General features: G+C 37.7%; 1 protein-coding gene across 7 annotated transcripts in view; it reads left to right on the top strand.

Annotated features, from left to right (window-relative positions):
• The window catches only part of atp6v0a1b (ATPase H+ transporting V0 subunit a1b), a 49,082-nt gene extending 30,015 nt beyond the window's left edge, over positions 1-19,067 (top strand). For 4 of the 7 annotated variants that reach the window (XM_051686818.1, XM_051686820.1, XM_051686817.1 and 1 more), the window contains exons 19-22: positions 6,099-6,116; positions 9,495-9,612; positions 9,704-9,875; positions 17,235-19,067. In XM_051686818.1, coding sequence (XP_051542778.1) covers positions 6,099-6,116; positions 9,495-9,612; positions 9,704-9,875; positions 17,235-17,328 — 402 coding nt within the window. In that variant the 3' untranslated portion in view covers positions 17,329-19,067. The other 3 variants (XM_051686823.1, XM_051686822.1, XM_051686821.1) reach the window with 2 other exon arrangements.
• The last annotated feature ends 6,820 nt before the right edge of the window (positions 19,068-25,887 follow it).

Here is a 25,887-nt window from a genome sequence, read left to right as displayed (position 1 = left end):
AACGGCATGTGTGATATAAAGAAATGGAAGACTCTCTTTCTCTTAAAACAACGGTAAAGAACCGGCAAATAACTGTAATAAAAATAATAACAATATTCACTATACAATATAAAGTAAAATAAACATATGACACAACATTAATGGACATAAATAAATGAGCACGCGTGTTAGTGGGACAGGATATTTATTTGTACTCTTTGTATGCTGGACTTTGATCATCAAAGCTCAAGTAAAATACCACTCACGAGTGCAACAATGGCATTACACGCAAACATCGTCAGCCTACTAAGATCAGCAGCATCTAGTTTAAAGTTTTAAGAAACTTGACTGTCAGACACAAGTCAGATGCTTGTGGCCGTGACTCCTGGATGAGCAGCGCAGCGCCCTGAAAATGATAAAAATTAAGTTTTTATCCAAATAATTGATTGCAAATGTGTTGTGTGGAAGTTTAGGCGGGGCTAGTTGTAACACACATGGTTCAAACGTTTCCACACAAACTGGTTAGACAAAACTTGTTGCCATATCAACTCTGTGTAGAGAAAAAATTGCGGCAGAATTGTAAAAACTTAGGAAGATATCTCCATGCATTATTTCGGCCAATGCTGTGGCTTTGTTGTGTATTTATTGTCAAGTGTCAAAATTAGTGCTATATTAGCCTATAAATTAAGTTAATAAATGGCTTTTATTGACAAAATATTTTAGTTTATCTTAAATTTATTAAAATTTGATCAGATATAGTTGTTAGAGGGGGATATTACACTTTAATTTGGTCACGTTACAATGTGACCCTCAGCTGTTATAACCTGTCCCGCCTATGGGGCACATTGTTACATTTAACTTTCCTTCTTTCCAGGTAGATGGCGAAAAAAGTATGTGCTTTATTCATGAAACAAGACCACATATTTGTACCAGACATGTGTAAAATTAATGTGGATAAAGAAAAATACTTTGAATCCCAAGTGCATTTACACAAATTTAGAAAACCAAAAAGTATAAGTTTGTGCCCCGCTGTATGTGTGTAAGAGTAACATTTTTGTGCTATCATAAAGGGGGATATTTTTTATTTTATAATAATAATAATTATAATAATAATAATAATTATTATTATTATTATGTATGAAATGGCTTAAAATGTTTTTCGTTTTTTTTCACCGAAACTCCACGCTTTTCATTTAATTGGGTCATCCATTTGTTTGTAGTCAGTTTTCTTATTTCAACAAAGGCTACTGATGTTAAATTTTTCTTTATAAAAGTTTATGCAACACTATGCGCTTTGTGTTTAGATTATGAGCTCTTGACATTGTTAAGTAGTGAACAAAACAAGGAAAGTGTGAAAAAATTTGTTTTCTTCCTGGTCATTGTTTTGAGTAGCAGTAAAGCCACGTTAAGCGTTTTAAAATGTAATTTGAATGCCATAAACCGGAGCATAATTGAGCGCAATGTAATATGCGTATTTATGCATCAGTATAATCAGAATGTGCATACCAAATAAAATTGCTATTAGTAACTGAATCATTAGTGGTTTGTGCACAGTATACACACACAATAAAAATGGCTTGTCCACGTTTGACGTACTTTGCCGCTGCCTGCTGCAGTATGAAAGATTCACAGATCCCCGGGTAAGCACAAGCCAAATATCGGCTTCGGCACAAGAAAAGCACCAGTGAAAAATGAGTATAGCTTAACGAAAGAGTATATATTCAAACAAAACGTGTCACTCTTTCATACATTCATACTCATAGTCAGTGATATGAAGTCAGCAATAGTTTATTGCCAAATCGCTTGCTGTGCATTTTGGTGAGAGGTCCCATGTGAGAAATGAACTCACTGACTAAACCATTAGCAATCAGTGTTGGTTCAAAGAATGAAACACGACTGCCCTCTACTGATCATGTCTCTCCTGTACCGCCTAATGACGCATCACACCACGTGATATCACAGGATCTGTTTCCCTTTGACACTGTAACAAGGTAAATGGAAAGGAGGAGGCGAGAACCGGCATGATAATATAAATAAAGGTTAATAACAAACTTAACCAAAAGCACCAACACACACAGTGTCGGACAGCTGTCCGTAACTCTCTCTCTCTCTGTCGCACTGCCGTCTCCGGTCGGCCTTATTCCTCTCAGGCTTAATCAGCCTAATTAGGGGCCGGGTGTGCGGAATCACGACCCGGCCACACCCTCCGCCCTGCCACATTCCTCCCTCATTCTCTGACGTACACCCCCCCCCCCCCCCTTTTTTTTCCCTGGGGGGAGACGTGCCCTTCCAGCCCCGTCTGCCGGCAGGTCATCCCAGCCTTCCTGGAACTGGGAAGGTGACAAGGGGAGGGAAACAACAATAAAAAAAAACACGGTACATAAACGCCATAACGGCTGATGATACCAACTTAATATAATATTTAAAAAGAGAGGGAAAGGCCTACACAGAGCAGCAGCGGGAGAGAGAGAGAGAGAAAAAAAAATACTTACTCGCCTGTTCTCTGATACGCCGTAGCCTGGTCCTCGGCCACTCCTCTCAGACCCTGCCGCGTTTCAGTGGCTGGTAGGTGTCTCCTCCGCACCTGGCAGTGGCCCTGACCGCTCCAGGCAGTCGGTTAGGAGCCCCTCCTCCCCTCATGGTCGGCAGCCATTCCTCCACTCTCAGGCGGCCTGGCTTCTCCGTTCCCCGGCGGATGGCTGCGGCTGCTCCGTTGGGGTAGATGGTAGTGGCGAGGACCATCTACTACGGCGCATCCCTCCTCCTTCCCGGATTTTGGCACCAGTGTAACCCATCAATGGAAAGGAGGAGGCGAGAACCGGCTTGACAATATAAATAAAGGTTTAATAAGAAACTTAACCAAAAGCACAAACACACACTGGTGTCGGACAGCTGTCTGTAACTCTCTCTCTGTCGCACTGCCGTCTCTGGTTAGCCTTATGTTGAATCACCCCGGCTCCGCCCTCCACCCTGCCACAGACACACATTCTCAAAGGCCGCATCTGTACATATTGAGAAAAAGCTGTTCATTTCATCAAAATGATGTAGCCTATTGGTCTTTTTTTTTTTTCAACATAAACAGACTATGAAAAATGGTTACACGATTACTTGAAATGCTCCCGATCAAAACAAGCCCAAATACAACACTAAAGCCGCAAGTGGCAGTTATTGTGGTCCAGGCACTTTGGAAAAAAGTGACCAAAATTGGCAAATTTAAACAGAACTGTTCCGTTAGTGGCAAAGTAATTTAATTACCAAGGACCATAGTGGCACCATTAATGCAGCAAACTCTTTTTGTACTGTGCAAGATATAGGTTTTGGACCCTTGTTTGTCTACCAGTATTGGTATTGGTGCAGATCCCTAATTAATCAATATGTCCCAAGGTTTTCTTATTAAAAATACAACCAACTCATGTGGAAAAACTACAGCCATTGCTTAAGTGATGTTGCCCTGTGAGATGTTGTAGTTTGATAACATAAAAGCTTTTAGATCACTATATTGTTTAAAAGAAACTTTAACATGTAAATTACCAGTCTTTGAGCCAGTGAAGCTGTTGAGTTAGAGGCAGAAGAGAAGGATAGATTAAACGCTAGGGAGATAATAGATTTGTCATCCCGCAGTGATATGAGAAATGTAAACAGAAGAGTAACTTTTCACAGATACCATGAGAGCTCTCTGACTCACCCACTCCAAACATACCCACCACTGGAATGTGCAAAATATTTTCATTCTCTCTCTTAACATTTGACATAGTCCTCAATAGTCTGTTCCATTGTGCATTGAAAAGAGGATAATTATGATAATACACTAGAACGAAAGGCTGTAGCACCTTACGAATCCTGTGAAGAACATGTCCGGGACTCTGGGTTACTAGGGATGTCCCAGTACAAATACTGGTATTGGAATCGGGTCCCATACCGCGCTCATGTAACAGGTCAATAGTATAATCAATAGTAATTGTGTTATATACAGTAGAAGCAAAATCTGTTATATTCTGTTATGCAGCACTTGACAAAAATAACCCCAATGATGTATTTTGGATTGTGCTGTGAGATTCTGTTTATAAGCACTTCATTTGATAAAACTGTACATATTTATGTTAAAAACTAATTTTTATTTTCATTTGATTAAAGGTTCAATTAATTCATTTAGTTAGACACGATTTTGATTATAAAACTGAAGTAAACTGTTGATATGGAATTCAGAAAAAAAACACACAAAAAAAAAACAGTTTTCGGTATTGGCAAGTACCGAAAAGGAAGTAGCGGTACTCATACCCGCTCTCAAATAAATGGTATCAGGACATCCCTACGGGTTACATTTCACATCAAAATCAAAAGAAAAACAAAAAGAAAAAGTGTATTGAAAATGAATCCTATTTTAGGACTATAAATATTTCTTGTAAATTGTAAAGTATTTATACTTCATTGTGTATATTTATACTTTATTTAAGGATGATTTAAGTTAAAAATCATTACAGTATTTTTTATGTAAAAAAAAAAGCATAATATCACAATGCAAAATCCAAAAAGACCTTAATTGACTTTATGCAAATTGTTCTGACTAGATAATGATTAGAAATTGTGAATTATTTATATATCATGATAATATTTAAATACTGACTTTATTTAAGAATGAATAAAAAATCTGTACAGTGTTTTTTACAGTAATGCTTTAATACAAAATATATGAAAATAATGTCACAGTGCAAAATGCAAAATGTTCTCTCTCTCTCTCTCTCTCTCTCTCTCTCTCTCTCTCTCTCTCTCTCTCTATATATATATATATATATATATATATATATATATATATATACTGTACTATCGAAATATAAGGGACAGTACTAAACGCTACCAATCCAAGCTGTGGAGACACTGGTATCGTTGCATCTTTGTAACACACTGATTTGTATGAATTTTTTTATTTTTTATGTATGCTGCTCATTTTATGTGTTGTCTTGTATTTTAATTGGACCCTGAGTCTGTAATAATGTTTTGAAAGTATATATATATATATATATATATAATATTATGATTATTATTTTATTATTTATCTAATTTTTTTTTTTTTTTTAATTTATTTATTCATTTATTTTTTTTTGCAGAATCATAAACCATTTAAATTAGACTCTTTTTGGTCAGGTTTAGAGGTCAATGAACTGTTTACAAAAAATAACACATTCACATAAGTGAATTGATTATTAAATATTTGTGGCATCACTATTAGACAAAATGGTGATTAAATATATTTGGAATGCACTACAGTTTGAAACTCCATTATGAAACAGCAGTAATTTATGGCCATCCAAAATTTCTTTACAGAGTAAATCATCACACAATTTATCAAGAATGGAAGAAGTATAAGTTGTAACTGTGAAGAAGGTATGAGTGTGGTCTGCGGTATTATCAACAGATGGCTTTAATTGTTTGTGGTGAGATGGTATTGTGCTGATCTTCATCTACAGAGATGGAAAAATGCACCTTGCAGACACAAGGACAGGATTCAGCATGCAAATATCAATATATTTTTATACAATAGAATATACAATAGCAGTCTATTAATAAAGAATTGTTTGGTGCATGTGTGCCAGTGTTGAAAAGAGGGCTATGCCCATCATACACACTGGTGTGTAATTCACGCTGATAACAATTCAATTTGATTACAGTTCTTTACTAAATGATTCAATACATCATAAAGTCTGACATTAGGTGAACATTTGTTTAGATTATTTTGATACGATTCATGGTTATTGTAAAAAAAAAAAAAAAAAAAAAAAAATGGTAAGGACAATCAATTAACACTATCAGTTTTGATTGGGGATAGATTTGGTGGATTTTGTTTTTGTTTTTTGGATAAGAAATAAACATAGAATACCTAGGGTATTATTATGGAAGTAATTAAAGATAGTTTAGTATAAATTCCATAATGAATGTATTGCATATTCTTGTAATGTATTTTTACACCCCAGGAAACACTGTATTTGCTAAGCTGTAACGTTTGATTGTCTTTTTCTCATTGTTATGGATTAATGTTTCGTACATTTTACAGTTAAATAATAAAAAGATGCATACTTTTCTCTCTGACAATATATCTTAAACTCTGCTCTCTGCTTTTCAAGCATTCAGAGGAAGAACCGGTAAGTGCTTTGTGTACATTGTTGTGTTATTTATGCATGCAGATACAACCTGTAATAAATAAGATAATACAACTTTTATAGACTATTAAATATTGATAAATACACATAGAACATACTCTACTTGAATTTGTTTCCTCTAAATTATGATCTCTCTTAAATTTGTCTACTAATCAGTGAACTTGACCAATTCAAACTCAGATCTGAAATTACAACATTGTTTCCAATTAATAACTTCAATCAAATTGGCTGATTAGTTTCAATAAAAAATTATTGTTGTAGCATATTAATGGTAAGTTATGGCCTTAGTAAACCATTGAACATACACGTTTTTCCCAAAACTTAAAAGGAAAGTGAAAATGGTAACCACCATAATGATGACTGCAAATAGCATAGCTATCTTTACAACAAACAACATCAACAACTCTAAATAGAGCTAAGACGTCAATTGATTCCTACATGATTATTGGAATTATGTAATATCTTTGGCATTGTGTTATTGAGTTAATACACACATGGAAGTATTCTACGCACTTAGTCACCGCTTAGCCTTGGCCGTCTTGTTTCTGTGATATCCTGCAACACACCTCTGCTGTAGAACAATGAGAGCATTTCGTCAAGTTTTTCCATGATGGCGGAAAAGTCATACAGCACTCTGAACAAAAGAATCAACTGGAAAAGGGAAACCAGGCTCTGCCAAGCCAAACCTTAAAACACTGACACTGCGAGAACCATTTCTGTGTTTTCTTTCTTGATAAACACACCTGTACACAATCAAGCATGCATAAGCATGCACTCACATAATATATACACACATATAAAAACCCACTCTACATTTATCAAATTAAAAATAAACCAATATAAAGCTTTTCAGACGACATGTTAGTATATGTATAGTGGGGTCCAAAAGTCCAACCACATTGAAAATCTGGATTTATTTATTTTTTTTTTTTTAAACCTGTATATCATCATTTTAGGATTTTGAAAAATATAAAACAAAGATAAGTTATGACGTAAAAAAATTACATTCTACACATTTCTAGGTCACAAATGTAAGCAAATATGACGCTGACCAGGTTTACTCTTTTGTACAAAAGATTTCTTTGCATCCATTGAAGGATAATGTGGATCTTCAGGTTTTGCACAAACTTGGAGCCGGAGTCTGCACCAGGTTGAGTGCATTATGTTATTCCAGAAAAAGGGGGACATACCAAGTGCTCAGAAATACTTACGTTAATGTAAATTTTTCAATTCAACTTTTTACTTGCATTGTCATGCCGGTAATATCTGATAGTATTTTTTTAATGAAAACATCCAAGTATTATCACTAGTGGACCCTTTTGGACCCCATTGTATACTGCTTATTACTGACAATAGGTGGGTGTGATTGCTCTGGTATGTTTAAAGACAGGAAATTGCCATCACAGGCACCAGAGCTCTATTGTTCTCAGCAGTAATGACTCCATAGCTTACACAATAGAAAATCAGGTTAAGAATTGCAGAGCCAATGATTTACAGAAGAGTATTTTCTAATGAACATTTAAAGGACGGTATGCATTTGAATACAGATCAATGCAACTTGATAAAAAGGATCCTACAGATAGTGTGTTCAGAGTATCAAACAAACAAAAAAAAAAGGCTTTCAACATCAGTTAAAGGTGAAATAATTTTTCGATATTAAAACAGTTTGTCCTGTCCAGCAGGGTTGGGCAAAATTTAGAATTTCAAATAGGCTCCCTTTCAGTTCTGAGTTGGAATTTGAATTGAATTGGCCACAGCCCACAGGAAGTCAAACTGGAATTTGAAATGGAGTTATAGGAAGTGGAATTTACTGAACTGCAAACTAAAGAAATTCAACAGTCACAAAAGACAATTTTATTAGTGCAACACAAGGCACATCGTGTGACATAAATAGTTACATTTTTATTTTTGAGAGAGTTTCTCTACATTAACTAAAAATAACACAGCCCTCGATTTTAATATTGCCATACAGCACAAGAAATGGTACATCACATTGTTTTCAGACAACCTTATAAAATAAAACTGGAATCTGTTGATTGTGTATATTAAATATAATTTTGCAAATTAAAGCATGTTGGGAAATGAAGTGTTCTTCCAGCATTACCCATAAAATGAAAATGTATTAAATATAGTTAAATAAATGTAATAAAAAATTTTGTAGGTGGCATTTCAAACATTATTTATAATATTTTATGATAGTTATTATATTTATTGTTGATTATTAATGCTGTAAACAGTGATGTTTTCAGTTCACAGAACTTAAGAAATTAAGGTAAGTTTTCTAAAGTTAATTTCTAAATTTTAGAAATCAAGATTGCATGGCTTTTTTAGTTGAATTCATTTACTTTTTTTTAGTAAATTAACTAAACTTAATGACATTTCTTTGAATTTCATGTGATTGCAGTTATGCTTCCTTATATTCAGATTTGACTCAACATCTGTTAGCTACAGCTCAATTCAAATTCATTTTAAATTCAGGAATTGAATCGGCATACTTTATTTAATTCTGAATGGTGCACACTCCTGCTGGCCAGTTCATTGTGCAGAAACAACTATAAAAAGCATGTAGGTTGACTTCACCTAAAGTGTAAATACTGTGACACTCAAATATTGCTCTGTTTATTTAGTTACCAACATTGTTCAAAGATTTGGTCTTCCCCGAACCGTAGTTCCAATGAACTGTCGCAAACAGCTTCCCAAAGTTGTGTGGTTGGAACTACAGCTCTCCACCTGTGGTTAGAAGATAGTTTCTTAGTTTGTTAGTTTATGATGTCAGTGTCCTTTGTCTTCGCTTCTATATCTTCTGTAGCTTTTATTCCATATACTGTATATCTTTCATTCTGCAAGACTTAAGACCCCGTTTACCTGCACTTAAGAAAACCTGCTTATTCCGGGGATTTGCAGAAAGCGGCGTTTTGAAACGTCATGCAAGTGCGGCCGTATTCCTTATATCAGTTAAAAGAATAGTTCATCCAAAATGATAATTCTCTCATCATTTATTCACCTTTATGTCATCTCAAACTCATATGACTCAAGACCCTTTTAGCAATTAAGAGAAAGTGATTTAACACACCTAGTTTTCTGTTGGAGAATGCGGCCTATGTGCCAATGTAAAGCATATGCAGCGTTCTTATAGGTTTTGAAGATTGCGCATGTTCCATCCATGCGTTTTACTATGGTAGTTCAACCAGTGGTGTGAGTTTGGTCAGGTGTTTGGGAAATCTTGACAGTGACGCTAGTGCCACAGAACTATTCACCTTTAAGTTTGGCCTTTATCGATCCTACCGTCAAAGATCATTTTTTACATGTTATTGATCATTATTATTTATCAGCCCATTTTCTCTCTTTGTCTGTGTCTAGTTTAACTTTGGAGATATGGCCGTTCATCAGGCCATTCACACTATAGAGTACTGCCTGGGCTGTATCTCCAACACGGCCTCGTACCTGCGGCTCTGGGCGCTTAGTTTGGCTCATGCTCGTGAGTACACACAGAGAAATAAGCGCAATACATCCACAGTCATGTTCAAATCCAGTTTAACAGTCTTTTTTTCTGTCTGTCTGTATTTCAGAGTTGTCTGAGGTGCTGTGGGGTATGGTGATGCACCTCGGGCTGTCCTCCAGGAGTGGGGGTGGATTTTTCGGCCTGTCAATCATTTTCTCGGCCTTTGCAACATTAACAGTGTGCATCTTGCTCATCATGGAAGGGCTGTCTGCTTTCTTGCACGCTCTGCGATTGCATTGGTGAGATGCACACAAAGACAACAAATGTTTCCATATACTTTATGATTTAAAAAGTTGTTTAACAGATTACATTTTAAATTGTGGGGTTACATTACTTGGGTTCCATATATTACTTGAATAATATAATTTATGTGGAATGGATGAGGAGGAAATATAGACATTATTTAGAATTTGCTGAATGGAAAAAAAAATCTTGTTAGTAGGGGTTTTAGAAAATTAATTAACCCATAAATGCATTGGTGTTTTGCAAAACATTAGTACAAATCTTGGGTCTTTAGCGAACCGGTACATACAGATCTATGACAAATGAATTTACAAAATGCCCAGATGAAGTACAATTTTCAAAGCATTTTCAAGACAAGTAGAAAATAATAGAATGGAATATATTCTGTTATATTTTGATATACAACACATATGGGATACTGATAATTCTCTCATTGTACAGTAAATCGAGATGATACAGTAGCTATTTGTATGAATATAGCACTCATTTGCTTTTAAATAAGTACATTTTAAACTTAACTGTAATATATATGTGAAATAATCATACAAATATTATTTTTGGTAGCGCAAATATATATTGCGGCACTATTACATATCCCGGGCCACTAACGACCCTATACACTTTTGGTAACTAAGCAATTAGATTTTTTTGTTTTGTTTTTTGCAATTTTATGAAGTGTAAAATCTAAAAATCTGATTACAATTTTAGAGAAGCAATTAGTCATTTGTAGTGGATTGTTTTTTTTTTTTGTTTTTTTTTTTTTTTTTTTGTTTTTTTGACCCAACACTGATTAAAAATAAGCTCTGATATTTACCATCGGTTTTACCCGTGAAGTAAAAATTGTTTTGAAAAGTGAAGAAGTTTTTTCACCAAATGCCATTTCATCCATAATATCAAAAACATGTGGATGTATCCTAATGTATTTTTCCCTGTCAAATCCTGAGACTTCTCTTAAGAGCCAGTGTATTAGAAGATAATATGATGAACCTTTAGAAACATCTTGGTTACTGATGTAACCTCTGTTTCCCTGTCTGTCACTCACTCGACGTTGAGTCGATGTAGTGACACTAGAGGTTCGATCTTGAGAGCCCCAATCACCTTTGTTTAAAATAGAAAAGGCCAATGAGAATTGGCGAGTGGAATTTGCATGCCACTCTCTGCCCCGGACATACAGGTATAAAAGGAGATGGCGTGCACCACTCATTCAGATTTATGCTGAGGAGCCGATAGATAGTCTATAGAGGAGCCATGTCAGCGGCCGGTTCAGCACAGGAGGGACACAACGTCTCGTTCCCTCCATCAGGGAACAGAGGTTACATCAATAACCAAGACGTTCCCTGTCTGTCACTCACTCAACGTTGTGTCGATGTAGTGACACTAGGGGTTCCTATAGGAAACGCCGCAGGCGCTGAACCATGTCACGAGGTATGGAAGAGTGGACACGGGCAAGCTGCTGCGTGCCTCGCAGCGAACGCTCAACCACGTCGTGACCTTGCAACGAGTTAGGTAAGGTGTCTCCCTAGTCCCGTTAAGGGGGAAGGAAGCACTTACCCAAGGAGGCTACCGGCGGAGCCTTTCCTGATTTGCTGTTAAGCAATTTCCCACCTAGCACTTTCTAGAATAGTGCTGGGAAGTGCTCTTCCCTCTCCAGGAGGAAACCGAACAATGGAAACTCATCATACGGGATTACCAAGGGGAATCACCACGTATGGCGCACTGAGCCCGAGCACACAGGCTCATCTGAAAAGGGGCATACCACGAGTACTGGGCCTGGTGCCGTAACTCCTCCGCCGAGTTCGTCACCGAACAGTGCTTAAGAATTAAAGAGGCATCCGGGGTTCACCGGATACGGGGAACTGTTGTGAACAAAAGGCACACATTATCACCTTTGAAAAAGGGGAAAGGCACGATGCAAGCTGTTACTGCATAACACTCGGGTCGAAACCGGCTCTATGCGTAGGTTATAAAACCTCGCGAAGGTATTGGGTGTAGCCCAACCCACAGCTCTGCATATGTCAGCTAGAGAGGCCCCTCTTGCCAGTGCCCAGGAGGACGCAACACCTCTAGTGGAGGGTGCCCAGACTCCCAAGGGGCACAGCAAGTCCTGCGATTGGTATGCGAGGAAAATGGCATCCACAATCCAATGGGCCAACCTTTGCTTGGAGACAGCTTTCCCCTTCTGCTGCCCTCCAAAACGGACAAAGAGCTGCTCCGAGCATCTAAAGCTCTGCGTGCGGTCCAGATAGATGCGCAGGGTGCGAACTGGACACAGCAATGACAAGGCTGGGTCTTGCTCCTCTGAAGGGAGCCCTTGCAGGTTCACCACCTGGTCCCAAAAGGGAGTGGTGGGAACTTTGGGCACGTAACCGGGCTGGGGTCTCAAGAACACGTGAGAGTGTGCTGGCCCGAACTCCAGGCATTCGCTGGTGACAGAGAGCGCCTGCAGGTCCCCCACCCTCTTGATGGAAGTGAGTGCCACCAGGAGGGCTGTCTTCAGAGACAAAATGCTGAGCTCAGCCTGCTCCAGGGGCTCAAAGGGGGCTCTCTGTAGGGTAGGTAGGAGCACAGAGAGATCCCAAGAGGGAATCAGGCGCGGCCTAGGAGGATTCAACTTCCTCGCGCCCTTGAGGAAACTGTTGATCAGGTCGCGCTGTCGTGAGGGTCTCCCATCCAATGTATCGTGCTATGCTGCTATGGCAGCCACGTATACTTTCAGGGTAGAGGGAGACAGCCGTCTCTCCAGCCCTTCCTGAAGGAAAGACAGCACAGACCCGATGGTGCCACGGGAGGAACACCAGTTCACGAAGAGACGCCACTTCAAGGCATACAGCTGCCTCGTAAAGGGGGCTCTGGCCTGAGTGATCGTATTTACTACCGCTGATGGAAGACACGCTAGGTCTTCTGCGTCCCTCCAGGAGCCAGACGTGGAGATTTCACAGGTCTGGCCGCGGGTGCTGGAGCGTGCCCTGCCCCTGAGTGAGAAGGTCCCGCCTGAACACGGAAGTGGATATTATGCAAGTTATTTCCGTCATGAACTGCAGACACAAAGATGAGGAAAAAGACGCATTCAGAAAAGAGAAGTATGCATTTGTTAAGCTCAAACAGAAATGGCTGATGAATGTCCTGTGGAAAGAAATACACATTAGGACTTAAGGAGATAAAGGAGGTGCTGTGCTCTTGGTGACTGTTTGTTCCACAGCAAGATGGAAGAGTCTTTTCTCTCTTCACTTGAATATTTACCACAGCAGTGAGACATTCCTGCACTCGACATGTTTCCTTCCCTGATGCATTTTCAAACTAACTCATACACGCATACATGTACACATTCACTCACTAACAGCTATGTCTGTTGGATTTCATTCGGCTGTGCCTGGACATTACCGTGCTCATAATCTCAACCTTAAAAACCATAAAAATATTCTCAAAACAGCAAATCTAAACACACTTATCTTTTACGAGCTGTTGATAGTGACGGAATGTGTGCAAGACTTTTTCATGCCTGGCATGAAAAACTAGGACAAATTGAAAAGTGTGCTCACTGTCCAGAAGATAAAGATGGAGAAATATCCCAAATAATAGTTGAACCACAAAGCTTACAGGTATGAAAGGTTTAGGAAGCAGGGCAAGGTTGAACAAGCCACATATTTGGTTTGGGCCCTAACTCTAAATCTATGATAAGCAGCCTGCCAATCTGTAATGTGTACAGATTGTATGTTTATATGTACAGATTGCATGTTTAGTTATGTCAAAGTGCTGGTACTTCAGTGCCAAGTCGATACTAAAGTAAAAAAGATGTCATGATACCAGTGTTTCTGCAGTACCTGTAACACCGAGCACCGACTTATTTCAATACCCGCACACTGCCAGACTGTCACATGGCTGCTTTCAAATGCTCACATGCTTATTTTGAACACATGCTCTGTTACTCCTTTTTCACTGAAATGCACAATTCATTAAATTAAATATAGTAATATGTCCTAATTTGATTATTAAACCGCAAAAGGCTGTAATCTTTGTCTGCATTTGAGCTGTGTGCTTTAAATGAATGTGTGAAGCAGCAAGCTCATTCATTTGAAACTCCACAGACATTGAGAATCATTCATGTTGTATGAGATGACAAAGCAGAGCACTCATCCACTGTGAAGCAGGTACTACATGTAGACTACTGTATATATTTCTATAATTAAATCACAGCATTTTCAAATTAACGATCACATCTGATGCTGCGTTCCATTGTGGATGTGGGATATTCCTACTTGATCCCTGACCATAAAGGCATTCCATTGCCAAATGCTCGGAAGATGATGTGTAAGGAAACAAAACTGCAACACTCCCGTTAGCTTAGCAGGTGTTTGACTGTCACTAGAGACGTCTCCTTGCAGCTTAACTGATAAACAATGCTGCAACACTAGCATTTGAGCTACAGGTGTGCGATTATTAAAAGAGAGTATAATATACCATGTTTTATATGCCTGTTTCTGCAGGCTTTTGTTAAACAAGCTTCAATATAATGTAATGTATGAACTTTGATATATTTATCGATATTACTTAATAAAAGTGAATTTTTATCACGTACTTTGTGCATCTCCCTGAGTGCCGCCGGCATGTTCGTGTGACATCACACGATGCCCAGATGGAGTACAATTTTCAAAGCATTTTCGGAGTTGAAAGTTTCTGCACGAGTTTCCCAGTTGCAATTCCAACTTCAAGTGGCGTGCCATGGCAGTTTTCCTAGTAGGAAGTTGGAAAATATGACTTTCCGAGTTGAATAGAATGCAGCATGAGCCATGTAGAAAACTGTTTATCCATCAGAAGTTAAGCTTCCGTCAAAACCACACGTCAAAATAAAAGCTCACGTCAAAATAAAAGTACAATTAAAAATAAAAGCTAGATGCCAGAAATTGCAACAAATATATATTACAACTGTTTAGTAACATGTAATATTAAATGTAGTAATATTAATAATAATAAATATTGATTAATAAATAATAATAATAAATTAAGCAACATACCATAAGCAAGAGTGCTTTTTTACTGAATAAAAGTTTGTTTAAAAAAACAATGGTATGTTGAAAAGTATTTGTTCTATTTCCGCTTGCTAAAAGTTTTGAGAATTAATGATCAGACACCATTTTGGTGATGAAATGAAATTAAACTTTAAAACAGTGAATTCTGAAAAAAAAATAATAATAATAATAATAATATTATTAAAACATTTATAGAGAAACACAAAGAAAACATGCATTTCTTTTAATATATTGTTTACATTGAAATTGTACTTTTTAAATAGGCAAAAAAAAGTGTGTTTAATTGCACTTTATCATGTTAGCATATTTTGGCTGTGGTATCGAAATTGTTATTGAGAACCGTGAAATTTCACAGGTATCCTTACCAACTACTGAAATTTTTATATTGTGACAACATGATGTTTAAGTCTGTACAAGTGTTAAGAATGAGAGGAGTTTTGGCTTTTTTACTTGACATTTGGTTTTACTGGAGAGTATGTTTATTGTAACAGCTAGTATGAAAAGAACATTTCTAACAAAATTTCTAAAAGCCATATTTTTTTATACCACACTTAAAATATCCCTATTACATGTCAGAAATTGTTGTCCTGAGAACTCCTATGACCTGTAAACTGCAAAAAAGGATGTCTGTGTGTTTTAGCCAATCAGAAAGCTTGGAGGTGACTGTCTTTCAAGCCTCAGCCAGTGATGTAAGTTTAGGGCGGGACTACCTGTTGGAGTTTTGGGGAAACCTATTGGGAAATTTAAGATTTTTTTTTGCAGTTCTGTCCTGTGACACTAGTAGCGCAGAAATCACTTACAGCAGCTAGGAAACTGATAAGAATAGAGAAGAATAAGAAGACAGGTACTCTTTTTATTTCATGGTCAGTTGCTCTAATACTTGTTGGACATTGTAATTATTCGCACCCATCCACTTTGACACACTTTGTGCTTTTGAGGAAACAAACAAACACAAGAGAAGTTAATAAGTATGCAAGTATTTTCTCAATGTGAATCCACAGGTGTTTTTTATACACTATATTGCCAAAAGTATTCGCTCATCTGCCTTTAGACGCATATGAACTTCAGTGACACCCCATTCTTAATCCATATGGTTTAATATGACGTCGGCCCACCCTTTGCAGCTATAACAGCTTCAACTGTTCTGGGAAGGCTTTCCACAAGGTTTAGGAGTGTGTTTATGGGAATTTTTGACCATTCTTCCAGAAGCGCATTTGTGAGGTCAGACACTGATGTTGGACGAGAAGGCCTGGCTGGCAGTCTTCGCTCTAATTCATCCCAAAGGTGCTCTATCGGGTTGAGGTCAGGACTCTGTGCAGGCCAGTCAAGTTCTTCCACACCAAACTCGCTCATCCATGTCTTTATGGACCTTGCTTTGTGCACTGGTGCGCAGTCATGTTGGAACAGGAAGGGGCCATCCCCAAACTGTTCCCACAAAGTTGGGAGCATGGAATTGTCCAAAATCTCTTGGTATGCTGAAGCATTCAGAGTTCCTTTCACTGGAACTAAGGGGCCAAGCCCAGCTCCTGAAAAACAACCCCACACCATAATCCCCCCTCCACCAAACTTCACAGTTGGCACAATGCAGTCAGACAAGTACCGTTCTCCTGGCAACCACCAAACCCAGACTCGTCCATCAGATTGCCAGATGGAGAAGCGTGATTCGTCACTCCAGAGAACGCGTCTCCACTGCTCTAGAGTCCAGTGGCGGCGTGCTTTACACCACTGCATCCGACGCTTTGCATTGCACTTGGTGATGAATGGCTTGGATGCAGCTGCTCGGCCATGGAAACCCATTCCATGAAGCTCTCTACGCACTGTTCTTGAGCTAATCTGAAGGCCACATGAACTTTGGAGGTCTGTAGCGATTGACTCTGCAGAAAGTTGGCGACCTCTGCGCACTATGCGCCTCAGCATCCGCTGACCCCGCTCTGTCATTTTACGTGGCCTACCACTTCATGGCTGAGTTGCTGTCATTCCCAATCGCTTCCACTTTGTTATAATACCAATGACAGTTGACTGTGGAATATTTAGTAGCGAGGAAATTTCACGACTGGACTTGTTGTACAGGTGGCATCCTATCACAGTACCACGCTGGAATTCACTGAGCTCCTGAGAGCGGCCCATTCTTTCACAAATGTTTGTAGAAGCAGTCTGCATGCCTAGGTGCTTCATTTTATACACCTGTGGCCATGGAAGTGATTGGAACACCTGAATTCAATTATTTGGATGGGTGAGCGAATACTTATGGCAATATAGTGTATTTTACAGGTCCCTCATCACCTCTCTGACATTGCATTCTTTTGTCCTGTCTTTCCTGTCATGTAGGGTGGAGTTCCAGAACAAATTCTACACAGGACAGGGCTTCAAGTTTGTCCCCTTCTCCTTCGAAAGTATCCTGGAGGGACGATTTGACGAATGAGCTACTACAATCCCATCTAATATCATCCGTTCCCAAGTCCTGCATGGAATCCCTTCCTCGATAAGTGCGGTGCTGTTCGGTGAAGTGTTTGTAACTTTAAAACAGGTTGTCTGTGCCCTTTTGACCTTTAAATGCCTATTGAGAGCACTTTTTCCATGGTGTTTTTGAGATGTTTGGTGTGCTGTAACTCTTTCTACTCATATGGATTTATGATATGGCCCAAATTTATGTGTACAATCCATCAAAACAGTGTATTCACTGCTTGTAATTAATGTTGCATTTTATCATATGGATATAAAACAACCAATGTGTATAAATGTATTGTGCCCTTGTGCCTCATAGTAAATCTAGATTAATGGGTGCTTAAAAAATAGTGTGGTAAATAATGAAAAATGCCAAATGTGAAGTACCTTCTCTATCTCAGTGTTATCTAAAGCAGTGGTTCACAACTGGTTTTGCTTCAGGACCCAGATTTTACGTTGCGACCAGACATCAAGTGCCGACCTGTTTTGAGTGTAATCTGATTTCAGAGTAATTCGTTACTTTTTAAGTCAAAAAGTAGTGTAACACATTACATGTTAAATACTTTTAATCATATTAGAGTCACTGACTTTCAATTAAGTTGATTACTTTAAAGTACATTACTTGGGTTACACATTTCTAAAATAATTTTTATGTAGAATACGTTTAAAAGATTACAATTTATATGTATATCTGTTTGCTTTTCTTTGACAGCTGAAGGGTGAGTATAGACAATATATACAGACATTACTTTGAATTTGTTGAGCAGAAAAACAAACTTTTCTGTGAAAAAAGTAACTTAAAAGTAAGGGAATTAGTAATGTGATAACTTTTCGATGAAGTAATCAGTAAAGTAAATTGATTACAAATTTAGAGAAGTAATTTGTAATATGTGGACAGCAAAAACCATGTATGCTTACTGCAGTCTGTGTCATACTTTCTTCAGATATGTGTAGTTTTGTTTATGGTTTTGGAAAAAAAATTCATTTTTGTGTTGCGACCAGTTGAGAACCACTGTTCTAAAAGAAAGCATGAAGAAATCACTTGTTTTCACACTGACCTCATATGATAAATCCAGCATTTATGGTTCAAATGAAATAATGGCTAAATAGATAAACACTATAAAGAATGTGGTTGCTCTGCTATAATATTTATGGAAAATGTTCATCTTCCCTCAATCACTTCCTGTTGTTTCTTTCCACAAATAACATTCTTGTATTTCACCTTGAGAATTATTCAAGTCTAAGTTGATTTGACTCTAAATTGGTTCGCCAGGTTGACAAAAAGATAACATTGTCGCAGCTAAAAACTAAAATCTTTGAAGCTTAATATCCTGCTACGTTAACAGCCATAGGTTGGCCATATCATGAGTATCATGAGGCAGCTATATTAAAAGTCAGTAATGCATCTCAAGAAATCTCTAGAGTTCTAAAGATAAAGAAGATGATTATTCATCATGTTGGACTGCTGTGTTGAGCTCAGAAGAGAAACATATCAACAAAGAAATACATTTTACACAAGACTTAGTCATCTATCTGTATTCTTGGTGATGTGGCAAGTGTTTTAAATACATAAAGTAAGTTTGTTTATGCATAAACTCATTTCAAGAGAGAATTATACAACCAGAAGATTCGAAGATGTTTGTTTGTGTAAATCCTGTTCCTTCTAAATCTGACCATTAAACACCTGGGGAAATAAACTCATGTCAATTCTTCAAATAGATCTAATGCTCTTTGTTCTCATCAAATACACGTCTTGAAATGTTATTATTGAAGCAGTAGACTTGGTTTAGTTTGATTTTTATTTCACATTAGAAACAATATATGGCAGAACTCACTGCCTTCTCTACGAAGGAGGAAGCGGGCACCGGGTGCACAATACATGTAGACTTTAATTACAAACGGTTCACTCAGACACAACATACAAAGTGCTATCTAGCACACACGTGCCGGCAGACACACACACAGCTCTGTGTGACTCTCACACTGTTGACCTTCCCAGCCCAATGCAGAATGCACACATTTGTGAGCTGTGTGCAACTCTTTCTCTCTCTCTTGAACTGGCGTCTCCGGCTCCGCTTTATCCCTCTCCCAACTGATTGGGGTAATTCAGTGCCAGGCGTCCATCCTCACGGCCCGGCCATGCCCTCCTCCTTGTCATATACCCCCATTGCCCGATTCAGGCCGGGGAGCTATCCTAATTCTGGAGGGGACATGTTGCCCTTCCAGCCATTCCGCTGCCGGATGGTCTTCCCTGGGAACATGAGCAGGATGAGTGGAAGGAGAGGGAACAGAGAGAGAGAAAGTGGGAGAGACTGAGAGAGAAGAGAGGAGAAAAAAACACTCCAGTCCCTGAACATGCTGCCAGACGGTCCTCAGCCAGCTGCACTGCTCCCAGCAGCGACGCCTGGCGATGGCACTGGACCCCTCAGCCGTCCCTTTCAGTCGCAGACTGACGCACTGCTCCAGCGCAACCGGATCAAGCACTCCATTGGCATCGCGATCCACAGTTGCGGCAAGGACTCCATGACAGCGCGTCTTCCTCCAGTCCCGGGTTTCGACACCAATGTGGCAGATCAGTTCTTAATGTGGAAAGGAGGAAGCGGGAGCCGGGTGAACAATCCACGGAAGACATTTAATAAACACTTTTCTGTGTATAACAAAATGGGGTGCTTTTCAGCACCACATAAAAACACGCACTGCTTTTCAGCCAGCTACGTATAAACATAAAGACACACACATACAGACAGGCTTTGTGCATCTCTCTCTTTCTTGAACAGTGGCTCCCCTTTATCCCTCTTCCGGCTGATTGCGATCATTCTCCCCCAGCCGTCCCATCTTACCGCTTGCCACACAATATTAAAAGATTTTCATGTATTTTAAAAATTACTTATCCTTTGCAATGTTTAAACACGTAGTATGTTAATAAAAAGTCTTAAACCAATTAAAAACAAATGTGTTCATTGCAAGTTAAATCGTGATCATAAAAAATTATGGAGCTAGAAATGTTGAAATTTTTAAAGGATGTAAATAGCAGTGAATTGTATTTATTTATTTATTTATTTTACTGAATTTTGAATATTTATTTATTAACTTTTCAAAAAGCCATTTTTTTCTTTCTTTTTTTCAGAATTACAGGTGCGAATATTCAGATTAAGAAAAAATTGAGAACTCCAAATACAAATCTCTTAAATCAGTTTTCAGACAGTTAAACAAACTAGGCCAAAGGTGAAGCTTCCATTTTCCATATATATATATATGATTATTTACAACTAATTTCACCTCTAAAAAAATCTATAGAATTTAAATGAATGAAATTCTGATCCAAGAACTTCAGTCATTGTTCTAGCTCCATAGTAAGTTAAATGAAAAGTTGAACTGAAAAATGCACATAAATTTGAGAATGTCTTAGTATTTGGTATGTTTCTACTATGTTTCACTGACAGCATGCACTCGAGTTGGCATGGACTCCACAAGTTTCTACAAAACCTGATGAGGCTTTTCCAAAGGGCATTTGTGTGCTTCAATGCAAGCAAGAAAATATGACCTTTTGTACAAAGGAGTTAAAATGGTCAATGTCACAGATTTGCATACCTTCTAGTGTTCTTTTTACGTCACAATGTTTAATTTTTTATTTTATTTTTTATCCCCTTTTCTCCCCAATTTTGAAATGTCCAATTCCCACTACTTACTAGGTCTTCGTGGTGGCGCGGTTACTCACCTCAATCCGGGTGGCGGAGGACAAGTCTCAGTTGCCTCCGCTTCTGAGACCGTCAGTGCACGCATCTTATCACGTGGCTTGCCGTGCATGACACCGCGGAGACTCACAGCATGTGGAGGCTCATGCTACTCTCCACAATCCACGCACATCTTACCACGCACCCCTTTGAGAGCGAGAACCACTAATCGCGACTACGAGGAGGTTACCCCATGTGACTCTACCCTCCCTAGCAACCAGGCCAATTTGGTTACTTAGGAGACCTGGCTGGAGTCTCTCAGCACACCCTGGATTCGAACTCGCGACTCCAGGGTTAGTAGTCAGCGTCAATACTTGCTGAGATACCCAGGCCCCCACAGTGTTTCTTTGTTACATTTTTTCAAAATCCTGAAACTTTATTTCCAGGTTTTAATTTGACTTTGAATCCCAGATTGTTAACGTGCTCTCAGACATTTGAACCCCACTTTATAAAGAACAGCATGCAAAATAAAAAGCAAAGGCATCCCTCACAGACCCTTTAAATGAGGATCACACATTCTCTTAGTTTATTGACCCTGCACTTGGCTATGGAGTGAACAGAAACACCTCATAAGAATACAATGAACAACTTAATGAATGCAGCAGCTTTTATAGATCCAGCGGCTCCACACTTCCTCCGTGTTTGTGTCCATCTTCCTGTTCAAGCAGCAGGAGGAAAAGGGTTGAGCGTGGATGGAAAAATGGAAACTTACAGTATGTGAACCCTCTATTATTATATTATTCTCTTATTATGAAGCTATTATTTTTGTAAACTCAACAGTGACTCCTTGCTAGCATGCAATTAGGCTTACTTTTAGTATGTTTTAAAGCCGCACTCAGTAATTTTTTCCTCATTAAAAAAGTTGTACTCCTAAAGAAATTAATAGTAATTTTGAAACATATATATAAAATCATGAGCACTCACATGAGATGAAGGCTCCAGTCATACAAATAAGCTTATAAAAAGCTGTTTTATGCTACATGGGGCAGGGGCGTCCTCATGGGGGCTGCCATTTTAGAATCACATGAACAGCTGAATACTACTCACTTAATCTCAGTAACCGTCTTGTTATTAGACTCTTTCACTGAATGATTAAATAAAATAATACAAATTAATAAAGGACAAAAGCAAAACATTAAAGTAACTGCATTGTAACTGCACTGGCTGATATGGCAGTTGTCTTGGACTTAAGGTGTATACTGACACCTAGTGGCTAATATGCAGAATAGATTTCATTTATCGATGGCATTTTACAAATGCACTTATCACTGTCAGCTATGAATATTCATTTATTCTGTGAGAAAAAGTGTGCAATAACATTAGGGTTACCAAGACAAAGTGAGTAGTATTTGGCAGGTCATGTGATTTTAACATGAGGCAGCCCAGCTCCAGGTAAAATGAAACGGCTTATAAGTTTGGTATGACTGGAGATCTCATTTGAGTGTATATGACTTTAAACAGATTTTCAAAAGCACTACTCATTTCTTTAGGTTTAAAACTTTTTAACAAGGCAAAAATCACTGAGTGCACCTTTAAATTCTCAAAAGATCCAAATAGGCACAATGGCAGTCACCCCAGAGCCTGGCACCAGTGAAGGCCCATTCTTACTGTAAACAGTATTTCAGATTCCTGTGCAACCCAGAACCCATCCCCATCTTGTGCTTAACACTGAAGGTTTTACTCCACCAGATTCTAACGTTATCCACATCTTACCTCAAGTCTTCTCAATGGAACATTTGCCAATTCCCACATTTTCTGCACTGGGAATAAGTTAAAGGTGAGAACATATTTAGTTTGGTGAGCTTTATGTAAGGTCAAGATATCTGCAAGATGTAACTTTTGACATGATCAGAATGGGATTTTCCAAAGACAGAGTCTTACAATTTTACATTTTATTACCCCCATTGAATTTTGACCCTTTCCTTCAGGAAACTATATTCTTATCTTCAGTACCCAATATCGTACAATTTACGAAGATGATGGATTATTCTGTTAGTCAGACTAACTGTGACACATACAATTCTTGATTTCCCATTGTAATATTCCCACATGTACTGTAACTATGAGTAACGTGCTGTCTTATTTACCTGATTTGACACATTTTGACCCCCCCCCCCCCACACAAAAATCGCACACATTACAAAGTTGCAGAATTGGATGTAACTTAACACAGAAAAGTTTAGTAAGTGATTTGTTCACACTAAAATCATGTTAACAAGCATATAGATTATGTCTTGTGGCTATACTTTTGAAACAGAGAGCATTTTAACGTTTACAAACGGGCCCCCATTCACTTCTAATGTAAGTGCCTCACTGTAACCCAGATTTTTGCTTTTTGGTTTCTTTTTTTCTTATTTTAAAGAAAAGGCGGGTCAAATATTGAGCTTACTAGTACTGAACCTGGAGTATTCCTTTAAAAGATTTGCATGCAATTCATTTCCAGTCATTCATGTAGTGACCTCTGCTGGATAATAAGAGAGGAACAGCCTTCTTTTTTGGGCGTTCTCATTTACCTTAACACAAAATGCAGTGTTGGCCAGTATTTGAATCTAAATTTTAATAATATGAATTTTAGACGTGACAAAAGTGACAAAATTAAAGATTTTTTGTGCCGTATTTTGAACATTTTTATTTTTAAACACCAGACTGTTTTTGTTTTGAATTTCTAGAGGTAGCTGTAAACTGTGTTCCACAGGGAAAATTAGAGGTTATCAGAATGGTCGAATTTAGCATTTTGGCTAATCACATAAGTTATATTCGACTATTCTGATAATCATTATATTCCAATTTAATAATATGAATATTTACAGCTAATTCCACTCTCTAAAAGTTTAAAACAAAAATCCAAAATCTGGTGTTTAAAAATACAAATGTATAAAATATGGCAAAAAAAAAAAAAAGATTTATGTCATGTTTAAAATTAAAATTGCCAAAATTCAGATTCAAATACTTTAGTCATAGTTCTGGCTCCATAAATATGCAACCAAATTTCGTGCTATGAGACTAAAAATGTCTGTGATTCGCCACTGGCTATTAAATGTTCAGATTTCACTTACCAGTGATTAGTATAGTGGCAAATAAGTTCAGAATTCCTTCACTGCCTGTTGAGAGTAAAGTTTGACTCCTTCTGTGTGTCCAATTATGAGATCCACACAATCCATTTGTCATTGAATAATGTCTCTTTTAATGCCCTTTCTGTTCATTACAGTCAGTTGTTGTAAAAAAAAAAAAAAAAAAAAAACAATCTCATATACCACGGATGCAGTAAAGAAGCTAACCAAGAGAGTATTTCCAACTGATGCGTTAGAACTGATACATATGCAAGTATTAGAAATATTTGAAAACAAGTGTTACAGTTGTCCCGGGGTAGTGTTACAACAGTACCTGGCATGGAGACTGTTGTAAAAATGTAATCCTTGTCTTCACACACTAATTGTGTTAAATAGGAACAATGTACAGTATGTGTGGTGTAATGTAGCTTTAAGGGCATGTGTGAGTCCCTAGGTGGGTGGAGTTCAGTGGTGGAAAGAGTACTGATTATTCTTCTTTTTTTTACTTAAGTAAAAGTACTGCTACTGAAGAAATAATTCACTTGAGTACAAGTAGAAGTACTGAGAAATATTATAACTCAAGTAAGAGTAAATAAGTAGTTTGCCAAAAAACTAATTAAGTAATTACTTTATATGTTACTTTATAAAAAAATAAATAAATTATATTGTATATAGTATATACGCTTCCATTTTTAGAACACAAAGACATTTTTGTTCTTGAAAGAAATTGATGCTTCTTTTCACCAAGGATGCATTAAACTGATAAAAACTGATAAAAATACTGCCAAAATCATTAATTGCTAATTATTATTATGGTTTGAAATAATTGTTTTAAGTGGTATTTATTCCATTTTTTCTTTACCCATGATGGCAAACATATACTGTGTCACCTATTCCTTACAAAAGTATTCTAAAGTGCTAATTTAGTACTCAAGAAAATGTTCTTATCATTAGAACAATTGAAAATGGTTGTGCTACCATGCGGAAATCATAATACAGTGGGTTTTTCCCCATTTGCTGAGGTATTGAGTTCTTACAAGTTGCTTTACACTTGCAAGTCAAATTATGGTTTTAAAAATAGGCAAAAAGAAACACATTTCTCCTGAAATTCTATTTTCTCCTAAAGTCTATTGTTTTAGAGAGATGAAGACTATTCCATGCATTGCTGTTTTGAAAAAAGAATATCTAACCAGGATAGAGAGGGAAGTGGACAGCCAGATGCACAACAAAAAGACAAGTAAATCACAGTCTCTAGTTTGAGAAACAGACTCCTCACAGGTCCTAAACTAGCAGCTTCTAAATGCCAAAGACCTGCATTGCTGCAAGAGGATTCTTGGACAAACAGAACATTTTAAGAATACAACATTTATTTAAATAGAAATAGCCATTTGTAACATTCTAAATGTCTCTAAACCATCTCTAAATGACATAATGTGCATTGTGACTGAAACAGATTCCTATTTTAGGTTTATTCTCATTCACGTACTGTATGTCCAAGTATTTTGGCTATTAAGTTAACATACTTTACAAAACTAATATAATGCATTATAATAGAGGAGGAGATTTATCCTCTATGATATTGCAGCAATTACTCAGATATGGTATGAGATTATTAAGCAAACTATTATCAACTCCTACATGCCAACTGAATAAAATAAGGCAAAAATAAGCATTTCACTCAGTGTTTAGTGAGAGATATAATTGATTCAAACATTAAAAGTGGTTATTCTGTATATGTATTATTGTATTACA

This window comes from Myxocyprinus asiaticus, chromosome 44 (assembly GCF_019703515.2).
Source record: "Myxocyprinus asiaticus isolate MX2 ecotype Aquarium Trade chromosome 44, UBuf_Myxa_2, whole genome shotgun sequence".
NCBI lineage: Eukaryota > Metazoa > Chordata > Actinopteri > Cypriniformes > Catostomidae > Myxocyprinus > Myxocyprinus asiaticus.
Note: the sequence above shows the minus strand (reverse complement) of the source record. Positions and strands in the feature narration are given on the sequence as shown.